The following is an 11,075-nucleotide window of genomic DNA, read 5'->3' as shown; positions in this document are numbered from 1 at the left end:
CAGTCAACTCATTCATCCGGGACTGCCCGCGCTGCACGCTCTTCAAAACAAGAAAAGAGGTGAGAGCCCCACTGGTCCCGATACGAGCCAAAGCCCCTCTGCACATCGTGGCCATGGACTACTTGACACTGAGTCGACCGGTGGACCGTATTCAGAATATCCTTGTGGTAACTGACCTGTTTACAAAATACGCTTGGGCCATTCCAACTTTGGACCAGACTGCCGTCACCACCGCAAATGCCTTGTGGAAGACAGTATTCCAGCCATTTGGGTGCCCGGAGACCCTTCATTCGGATCAAGGGCCGAACTTTGAATCTAAGGTTATTCAGAAACTGTGCCAGCTCTATGGGTGTAAGAAGACCCACACCACGCCGTACCACCCTCAGGGAAACGGGGGATGTGAGCGGTTCAACCAGACCCTGTTGGGCTTATTGGGAACACTGGACACAGACCGTCAGAGTAACTGGGTGGATAATCTTCCCGCTCTGGTTCAGGCTTATAACAATAGTGTGCACAGTACTACTGGGTACGCAAAAACGTACTTGATGTTTGGGAGACATGTACGCTTGCCCACGGATTTGCTGCTTGGGACGGCAGCGGCAGGAGAAGTTATGAGCCTGACTGATTGGGCCGGCAAGCACCATCAGCGACTTCATTCAGCATACGAAGAGGTCACTAAGAAAATAAACACAGCTGCTGCTAAGAATAAGCGTTTATATGACCGGACATCACGAGAGGCCCCGCTGTTGCCCGGGGAGAGAGTTTTGGTGCGGGACAATCGGCGCCAAGGAAAGGGCAAGCTGAGCGACTGGTGGGAGGCTCAGCCTTATGTGGTGCAACGCCAGCAACGTCTCGACCAGCCGGTGTACACCATCCGTCCAGAGGGGAAGTCGGGCCCAGAGCGGGTCATACATCGGAATCTAATGCCTCGTTTCCACTGAGTGGTACGGTACGGTTCAGTACGGTACGGTTCGGGTCGGGTCGCTAAACCATGATCGGGGCTCGCGTTTCTACTGCCAGCAGTACCCTTCTTGATAGGCGTGGTGTATGTCGGAAAGTTGTGACAACGTCACTTGATGGGCGTGGTGGATGACGGAAAGTCGCTTGACTTCATTCACGCGCGACGAAGAAAGCTGAAACCGCAAACAACAATGGAGGACATACAGCAGATCTTGTTCTTGCTTCTCGGCATGTGGCTGTTTGTCACAAGCAGGAGACAAGCGTTGTTTGAACAAAGGCTGCAGGCTGCAAGGAAAAACACAGCCGAAAAATACAGGGGAATTCGGGAAATGTTAAGGAGCTGGGACGAGGCAGACAACCGCGCAAGTCAAGACAAGGCAAGACAAAAACGACGGCGCAGGAGGGTAAGCTTGAGCTAAATGTTTTTTTTTTATGTCGATGTCATTGTATGTCGACTAACGTTACAATGTATTTCGTTTCATGTACTGTAATCCGTTAACTAGGCAATATTCTTATAAATCAAGTAACGTTAACCCTCCAGTACGAACAAATAAGTACAATAAGCCCTGCCTGCGAAACCAAGCCTATATTGGCCTTTAAACTGTGACAACAGTAAACTACATTATATTAACTACATTATATTACTAATCATTGTGAAGGTTACATCTTAAAATCATAAATCTCTCATGAATCTGTAAGAAATCTATATTATTACAAGTGCAATACTAGTTGTGGTTAATGACTGATAATGTAATTTTTCCGAAAATAGTTATATCTGCAAGCTATTTTTTCTTTGTGCGTCAATGACACCACAGTGCTTTTCACTGTTGCAGGATATTGGATATTGTATACAATGTATATTTATTTTGTCCAAGGTAACACTTTCAATGTTGTAATTTCCCCAATACTTTATGTATTGTTTGACCTGGCCTATGATAGTTGCACTAATAATTAAAGGACATGAACACACCCACCATCACTGCTACATTGTATTAACATTTTGTTTGCTTTATGTGTTTTTCTAGATAATCAATCTGATGCAAAATCGGCGCTGCAGACCAACCATTTGGACTTTCAGCCGCTCAACTGACTGGTGGGATGTGATCGTTCCAGGATTCACACACACACACAGTGGGTGCAAAACTTCAGGATGTCTGAAGAAACATTTCTGTCCCTTTGTGCGATGGTGCATCCAGAAATGGAGAAGCAGGACACAAACTTCAGAGTGTGTATTCCTCTTAAGAAAAGAGTTGCCATAGCACTATGGAAGCTGGCAACCAACAGCGACTACAGAAGTATTGGCCATCTTTTTGGAGTCAGCAAAACAACAGTGTGTCGGTGCATCCAGGAGTTCTGCATGGCCACTTGCACATTGTTAGTTCCAGAACAATTATGTTTTCCTGACCGGCAGAAGCTTAAAGAGATGGCAGCCTATTTTGAGAACCGGTTTGGGCTTCCGCAGTGTGTGGGTGCCATTGATGGGTCACACATACCCATAATAGCCCCAAAGGAGTACCACTGCGATTACTTCAACAGAAAAGGCTGGCATTCCATCATCCTGCAAGGAGTAGTTGACGGGAAAGGACTATTTTGGAATGTATATGCAGGAATGGCTGGAAGTATGCATGATGCTCGGGTTCTGAGACTGTCCACATTGTGGGAGTTAGTCGAGCGTGGAAGCCTTTACCCAGCTTGCACCAGGAACATCAGTGGGGTGAATGCTGGCTATTATGTGCTAGGAGACTCTGCCTATCCTTTGCAGAATTGGCTACTAAAACCATTCCCTGACAATGGACGGCTGACAGCAGAACAACTGACCTTCAACAAGAAAGTGTGCAGGGCTCGGGTGGTGTTGAAAATGCTTTTGGAAGACTCAAAGGGAGGTGGCGGTGCCTTTTGAAGAGGAATGACAGTGACATTGAACTGGTAAAATCCATGGTGTTGACTTGTTGTGCTCTGCACAATCTTTGTGAAAGACATGGAGAGGATTACCAGCACGAATGGGATACAGCTGTTGCTGCAGAGCCTGTGGTGCCACTGGCACAAGGTGTAGAGGAGGAGGGCGGGGATGTACGTGAGGGACTGATGCGGTTTTTGAACAGTTAAATCTGTTGTACACTTATCAAAGGCGCACCTGTGTAAATGCTTGTTTTTTCACATGTTTTGATTGACTTTATGGACCCAAATAAATTGATTTTACATTTACCCTGCCTCTTCATATTTTGTAAAAGAAAGAACTTATTTCTCTCTGCAATACCCATGTAGAAAAATGAATTCATGTTTTGTTTGCAATGGGTTAATTTTAAAATCAATTTTGAGTACAGAGTGAAATATTTGAAGATTAGCTATTGTAAAGTAACACATTACCAACTATTTTGTATTTAACCCCTTAATTTCAGCCCCAATTTTGGGAAGTGATGCATACATGACATACACAAAATAAAAAGGTATGAATTCTGAATAGACACAAACAACATATATTTAGTAAGCCAACACTTGAGTTTACATTTCAAGACTCAAAATTGACTGTTATTAATATTAAGATATATAAGCTCAAGCATAAAACCAAAAACAACAAATATTAAGAACATATTTATTAAATGTATAAAAGGATAGCAACTTATAACCACAACTCAATTGTAGCCACAACTGTGTTCATGCCTTATTTCAAATCTGAGGATGACATCTCTAAAATTATGCATTTCATAAAGCCTAATTTGACACCATGTGACTTTGGGGAAGTTTTAGAGAAGGCTATACGAATCTTATCAAATATTTTATTGCCCTGTAAACACCCATTTACAGTCTCTGAATAATGTATGGCGAGGAGAATTGGCCCCATTCGTGTTGTTTTCATTTAAATCGACCAAACATTCACACCTTTGTCGGTATGAGAATTATCTTCATTAATTCTTTTATCCTTATTCTTTTGTTTGAATTGAGCCATTACAGCCTTTATTCTGGCATTATGGCTTGGCCATCGAAACCTCTCTGAATCCCACCCTACATGAATAATCCACCTATTATATTAAGTCCAGTAAGAAAAAACAAACAATAAAAAACTATTCTTGGAACTTCAAATGCAAAATATTTTTTAAAAAATATTGTATGAAATACAAGCAGGTGCATAGCACAACAAGTAGCCTTAAGCTACATGACACAATTTAATTAATTACAATTTAACAATTTAATATTATACTTTTATTCAAAGTTCACTTTACAACATCGAGTATTTGTATCATATTCCGGTCGTGGATTAAAATGGTTTCAAGTCATGAAAAGATTTTGAAATATGTTATATTTGGCATTTTAGATGAAGCTATTGGCTAGCCTTACCTAGCACTTGCATCCTGTAAAAAAATTGTTATTCGTATGAAAACCCCAAATCGCACGGAAATCACACAACTAAACACATCATATTTCAATCGTGCATTCAGGGCTGAAGTTCAGGAAGTAGTGCAGCTGGGCATAAAGCCAATTCAGTGGAAAATGAATAGAAATGTTATTCTTGATGACGAATTATTTTACTAGCATGTGATACTTATTAATCATTTCTACAAATATGCGGACTACTGGACTAATAAGCCCTGGCAGGTGGCTGTATATAGCATGTATTTGAACACAAATAAACCGGAGAAGATGAGAATAAATGTTTTATGAGTGATGATTTCTATTCAAAATAACGAACGTTACAGATTAATTATTTTGCAGTGCTAGCATAAATCAAGAAATTAATATCACTGCAAACCAGTTTAATCATAAACAGTAGTCAAATATCAAAGCTGAAGACGTAAACCTTTATTATGATGCTGAGTTTGTCCAGATCAAGTAAGAGTGTGGGTTTTTACAAGTAGGCTAATGCATTTTGAACAACCATAAATTGGGATTACCGGTGATCCCATGATGATCAAGGCAAGCATAATCTCCCAAATCAACATTATCATTAACAAAGGGTGTCGTTGACGCCAGATGACAGGAACGTTAATAAAATGACAAATTTATAGCAGTGTTTTGCTCCTGAAAGACCCCCAAGACCAGTGGCAGTTCTACTCTGAATTACACCCAGGGCGAGACCCCCTTCGAGTGCCCCCCCCCCCCCCCCCCCCCCAAAAAAAAATAAATAAAAAAAACAAACAAACAAAACAACAACAACCCAACAATAAAATCACATACCGTTCATTTGAAAAACACAGTTAATAGAATCCAGTTATTTTGCTAGTTTAATCTAAATTAAATTAAAGGGAGGAAGTAACCATTAGCGCATTGGTTATTGCCTTAAATTATATGCATGGCACACTTTTAGTTATGGCTTGTTAAACAATATTTGTCACGAAATGGAGTTTTTAAAAGTAAAATGGTCTGAGAGATACTTATTTAGTAACACAATACTTATCTCTTATCTCTTAAATAATTTTGAACAGCTCTCATATTAAACACTATCCAAACTGTTATAGACCTAAAATAGCTTTTGTAGCCCTATGTCACTCTTAAAATGTTAGAATGTTAGAAAATAGAAAATTGTACTTTGCATATAGGCTACTGTAAAAAGACAAAGTTGATCATTATGTAAATTATTTTCATTTCATGAATATAGTGACCAACATGATCACATACACAAAAAGCCTAATACACAATCAATTCACCAAGTTAATAACATTAAAGATTTGTTTTAAAGGAGTGTCTTTTATCTTACCTACTAAACTTAAAAAAGGTTAACACAAAAAGAGATTTTATAAAAATATATACCTCATATTTCAGCATTCAATCATCTCTATAAAAAGAATGAGTCAATAAAGATACATTCCTGACATTTATAATGCACAGTAGCTTATCTTTTATTATTAATAGTAAAATTCGGACCGATTTGCCCATGGCTGTCGTTGTTATACAACCATGCACTGGGCTCTCCACAATGAAAAACAAGTTTTAGTAGCTAATGTATTTCCACCACAGAAAAACGCTTGCTGAAGCTCTGCTAAAAGATTTTTTTATGGAGAAGAGAAAAAACACCCAAGTGTTTGGGTGCACGAGCACTCCCATACTGAAAAGTTTATGAGCGCGCCTCCCGCGAGCGCATAATGAGCGCTTCCCGTGCGCCTAATCGCCTATTTGAAATAACGACCTCGAGCGCGCAAAAGACGCGATACGTAAACTAATCAAGAAGAGACCCCCTTGACATCGCTTCTGTGCACGGCACCTTCTCAGCAATTAGGGGCGCCATTGCCAATAATTGAATCGAAATGGTAAAAAAAATAGAAAACCTTCAAGGCACAGAGGATTTTTTTAACTGCTCGTGCCGCCCCCCATGTGACATGAAGAAATGCCGCCCCGGGCGACTGCCCGGTTCGCCCGTGCCTAGAACCGCTACTGCCCAAGACACATAAGGTTATGAAAAGTACTTTAATTTGAGTACAATGTGCTGTGCAACAATAATAGAAGAAAACATGTGTAAACAAGTGCAAACAAAAAGTAAACGTGTGCAAACAAAAAGTAAACAAGTGCAAACAAAGTAAACAAGAGTAAAGTGCTGTGTGAAAAGCACCAGTGGCTGGATCATGGCACAGGGTCACGGCGACTACTCAACGCCTGCACCAGCTGACTGAGTGTGCCGAGGAAGGCCTGATTGAAGCTTCCTGATTGAAGCTTGCTCCATTTGTTGCCGAGTTATTTCAGCCTCATGCCGCCTTGCCTCACGGGCGTCCTCCAGCATCAATTCAAAGCGCCGGTCACGACGGTCCTCCATCCTCTCCAGCCACTCCTGCTGCCTCTCATCAGCTGCCTGCATCTCAACCAGGGCCGCAACAACTTCCTGTTGCCCCCCTTTCCTCTTGCCTGGAACGCAAAAAAGACAGGAATGCTGGTTGTTTAGTGAGGCATTTTTATCCTTGTAATTTGAGTCAACCAATATAAAGGGGGACATATCTACAGTACTACAAAACAATGTCCAGATTATACTGTAAATGATCTGTATAATACTGTAATAATCAGTGTGTAAATTTTCACTCTGGTGTTTATATCTTACCGATGGTTATACGTCGTTCACTCGAAGTTGATGGAGCAGATTCTGGTGGTGGTGTCGGTGTTGATGTCCTGGCAGGCGAACTTGAGCTTTCAAGAGTGGACATCTCATCAAGTGCCTCTATTTCCTCCTGACAGCTAGGATCCTCAACTGAAAAGTTACACAAGTCATGCTAATTGCACAAACTGCAACAATACTGTTTGAGATGAATAGAGAACATACAACGTAGTCGGATTGAGTGGGAAGTCAATTTACTGCAGTAGACAACAAAGCATTTTTACTTTGTCAATGTACATGTAGGAATGATGTAAAATGTTTCTCCCAGCCTTAGGGGGGAGCTGTGTTCTATGAGTGTTTCACTGTGTGAGTTAGGCCTTCTTCACATGGGTGGAGCTGTTTTTAATTCAGTTCTATTTCCTTGTGGAAAGGTAAGGAGGGTTTTTTTGGTGTTCTCTGCCACATCTATTTAATTTCTTGAATTATATTGGCCATCCATGTCATTTTAGAAAATATATAACTGTTAAAGATGTCAACTAACATATATGTGCAGTTATTTGTGATGGATGGTTTTATATTTCTGATATTATTTAATGAGTTGTAAATTCCATGTGGTGGGGTATATTTTTCTGTGTATTGTATGGTGATTATCATCTGTCTGAGTATTTTGGGTTTTGTTCTTTGTATTTTGGATGTATGTGACATTTGACGTTTAATTGTCATATGGGGAAAGTTATTTTTTCCCAATCTTTGAGAATCCCCGTGATTTGATTGCTAATATAACTGCAGCTAAGGCTGTGCTGTTTTATTTTATAGTTTTGTATGCATTTTTATTTTTTAATATTGTTTACTAACAGTTCTATTTCCTTGTGGAAAGATGTTGTTGTGTGCTGCGTACTGGCTGATGCAGAATAAGAGAGCCCAAAATAAAGCTGCTACCGTGATGACCACGATATTTGTGTCCTCCTCATTCAACACCATTTAAACACAACGCAGAGACATTTAGGGGAGCACACAGACGAAGAGGGTTACATCTTTGGTGCCGTGACCCGGATGAGAGTGAGGTTTAGGGGGGTGAGTGTAACGGAGGCCAGCTAGTAGTTGCTGTGCAAGTAAACCTCACTCCCCGATCTCAATAGGCGCTCTCGCGACAAAGGCTAGAGGCTGCAGTCTTTAGCCTCCTTGTTAGCGCGCCCGACTCTCACGCCGGAGACCCGGGTTCGAGGCCCGCTCGGAGCGGGGCGAGTAGGACCCGGGTGTGAGGGGTTACATACATAAGTATTTTTTTTTAAGTATCTATAATTTTATCAGAGTAACTTTTACTGCACTACATTCCAAAGCATAATATTGTTTTTTTTTTTTACCCCAGGACATTTCTGTATTGTTATAAAAGGCTTAAAAAGTACAACAATGTTGTGGGGTAAAAAGTACAATAATTTTAAACTTTAAGCCCATTGAATGTGGACATTTTTCCCATCTCACTCTGATATTTCATTACATAAGCTCTATCATTATACCCATCTTTCTTTAATTTATATTTTATTTAGGCTATGTTCTGTGTTATATTTCATGTTATCACTGTGAAGCTGCTTTGATACAATCTGTATTGTAAAAAGCATTATATAAATAAAGGTGACTTGACTATTTAGTTGAATATCTTGAGTAGTATAATAAATGGTAGTTAAATAGTTTTATGATTCCTGGACGTACGTAAAGTTACGCCGTTCACCACTGGCTAATAAAGTAGCGTTTTGCTAGCTTGCAAATTATTTGTTGGTACCACACTGGCTGACTAAAAAACAAACAACAGGTTTGCTCAAATGTTGTGCATTGCACGCTTTCCCGCTACCGTTGTATACATCTCCACAAGTAAAAGTTATAAGAACTTACCGGCAGGCTCAATCATCGACTCCAGCAAAGCGTTCGCCGTATCGATGCCTCCTTCTCTTCCCAAACTCGCCGGTCTGTGTCCGTAGATTGCGTCCATCATATCTAACCACTTCCATTTTTTTCTGTGAACACCACTCCGGCTGTTGTGGTCTTTCACCTTACGGTAGTCACTCCGCAGTTTCTTGCTTTTAATTCGGCACTGCTCGGACGTCCGCTGGAAACCCTCGGCAGCCATCCTTTCAGAAACATGCTGAAAAACCTTTTCGTTTCTCACCATGCCATCGAGTTCCCTTTGGACCCTTTCTTCACCGATGATACCCAGGAAGGTCTGCACCTCCTGGGTCGACCACGGTAATGTTAAGCTTCGCGACGACATTATTTTGCAGCGGTGTTTTAAAAATGGCGCCTCTTGTGTTGTTGACTTTCCCCTTGTAGCACGCGCAAGTGACAATTCTCTGTCAACCAATCACCGTTCTGCAGTGAGTCTAGCTCCACCTTTTAGTACCCTTTCACTGTGCTAGGTACCCCAACGAAAGGGTACCCAAAAAAGTGGTACGGTACGGTTCGGCTTTTGGTACCATTCACAACTTTTAACAGTGGAAACGCAAATAATTGCGTACCGTACCGAACTGTACCGTACCGCTCAGTGGAAACGAGGCATAATCCGCCCCTGCCCGAACTATCCAAAACCTTTGGTGGAGGCTCCCTCCGACCTGGTGGCACCCCAGCCACCCTTAGTAGGCTGGGCAGTTGTTACGAGAGCTCCAACTATTGAGCCAAGGGGGGTAGGTCCTGCCTCCCCTCTGAGACGATCTCAACGGGAAAACCGAGGACAACCCCCGGAGAGGTATGGGGACTGGGTCTCGGGACCTGGTTCTAGGGACTAGAACGGACTGGTGGGGGAGGATGTCACCAGGTGACGAAGGGCGGAACCATGAACGCGGTGTTGTTTCCATGGGGAGCTAATTTAATGTAACACCCCACCGGTTGCCCCATGAAAAACAGTTCTGCTGGATTCCGCAAAGGAGAAACGAGCGGCAGCTGTGAGATGGGCGGAGATTGAATCATCGCGTTCACGAGGGGGATCATAAAAGCGGATGTTCGGGTGAAGAGGAGGAGCGGCAGGGGACAGAGGAATCCACGGCAAGGAAGGAGCCTGAAAACAGCAGTTCAACCCGGATGGAGAAGGAGAGACAGCAGTAACAGTTAAGTGCCATTGGAGATCCTCATTATCTGACTCAGGTCTCACAGCATATATAAACAACCAGTGAATTTGCCCTGGATCTTTGTGCATTCTGAGATTGCCTATTGAGGTCTTCTGTTTGATATTGTGGAAACCTTTTTATGGCAGTGGTGTGTGCGTAGTATACTCTCCATACAGTGTGGACACGCTGTTCCATCGGCACGAGAGGAGGGAGCTGGCCGGGATCACGAGTGGAGATCTTATTCACTGCGAGTGGTGTGAGTTGCAGTGCCTAGTGTGAAGTGACTAGTGTGGAGTGATCACATATGATTATTTGAAGCGATTGATGTTTGCACTGGGGTGAGGATTGTTGTGTCTGTTCGTGCCCCCAGCCGTCCTATTCCAGAATTAACCCCTTACTGTGTGCTGAGTATGCACTGTGCAGGATTGTGCCTCCGGTCCATCCAGTGCGAAGAGGAGTCGTGAGATGTTTATGCACTGCTGTTTGACTTCCCTGTCCTAAATAAGAACCAGCATTGGTTCATTGAGTCTCTCATATTGAAAGCCTGAATCTGCCCACCGAGTCTTTTATGCTGAAGTCAGCCACCTGCTGTGAGTACGTACATACTGTTGACTTGAAGATGACTTGTGAAATGTTTATGCACTGCTTTTTGACTTCCCTGTTCTAAATAAGAACCAGCACCTGTCCATTGAGTCTCTCATATTGAAAGCCTGAATCTGCCCACCGAGTCTTTTATGCTGAAGTCAGCCACCTGCTGTGAGTACGTACATACTATTGACTTGAAGATGACTGGTGAAATGTTTATGCACTGCTGTTTGACTTCCCTGTCCTAAATAAGAACCAGCACCTGTCCATTGAGTCTCTCATATTGAAAGCCTGAATCTGCCCACTGAGTCTTTCATGCTGAAGTCAGCCACCTGCTGTGAGTACGTACATACTATTGACTTGAAGACGACTTGTGAAATGTTTATGCATTGCTGTTTGACTTCCCTGTCCTAAATAAG

At 42.2% G+C, this 11,075-nt stretch overlaps 2 protein-coding genes across 2 annotated transcripts; one reads left to right on the top strand and one right to left on the bottom strand.

Annotated features, from left to right (window-relative positions):
• The first annotated feature begins 545 nt into the window (after positions 1–545).
• Positions 546–9,753, top strand: LOC148981649 (uncharacterized). Its single transcript, XM_089129726.1, has 2 exons — positions 546–930; positions 9,524–9,753. The coding sequence occupies exons 1-2, from the start codon at positions 546–548 to the stop codon at positions 9,751–9,753; spliced, it is 615 nt and encodes a 204-aa protein (XP_088985852.1).
• On the bottom strand, positions 5,160–8,293 carry LOC148981650 (uncharacterized). The gene is made up of 2 exons (XM_089129725.1): positions 6,983–8,293; positions 5,160–6,792 (listed from the first exon to the last, which is right to left on the bottom strand). Exons 1-2 carry the CDS (start codon positions 7,083–7,085, stop codon positions 6,536–6,538), a joined length of 360 nt encoding a protein of 119 aa, XP_088985851.1. The 5' UTR covers positions 7,086–8,293; the 3' UTR covers positions 5,160–6,535.
• Positions 9,754–11,075: the final 1,322 nt, after the last annotated feature.

The sequence above is a fragment of the Pimephales promelas genome, chromosome 4, assembly GCF_988280905.1.
Source record: "Pimephales promelas chromosome 4, fPimPro1.hap1.1, whole genome shotgun sequence".
NCBI classification, from domain to species: domain Eukaryota; kingdom Metazoa; phylum Chordata; class Actinopteri; order Cypriniformes; family Leuciscidae; genus Pimephales; species Pimephales promelas.
Note: the sequence above shows the minus strand (reverse complement) of the source record. Positions and strands in the feature narration are given on the sequence as shown.

What these genes read in the sequence shown, in the direction of transcription:
- LOC148981649 (XM_089129726.1), top strand. Translation starts at nt 546, where the DNA reads ATGTTTGGGAGACATGTACGCTTGCCCACGGATTTGCTGCTTGGGACG. An exon ending in ACATCGGAATCTAATGCCTC is followed by an intron (nt 931 to 9,523) that starts GTTTCCACTGAG and finishes AGTGGAAACGAG; the next exon opens with GCATAATCCGCCCCTGCCCG.
- LOC148981650 (XM_089129725.1), bottom strand. Translation starts at nt 7,085, where the DNA reads ATGTCCACTCTTGAAAGCTCAAGTTCGCCTGCCAGGACATCAACACCG. An exon ending in TGAACGACGTATAACCATCG is followed by an intron (nt 6,793 to 6,982) that starts GTAAGATATAAA and finishes TTTGCGTTCCAG; the next exon opens with GCAAGAGGAAAGGGGGGCAA.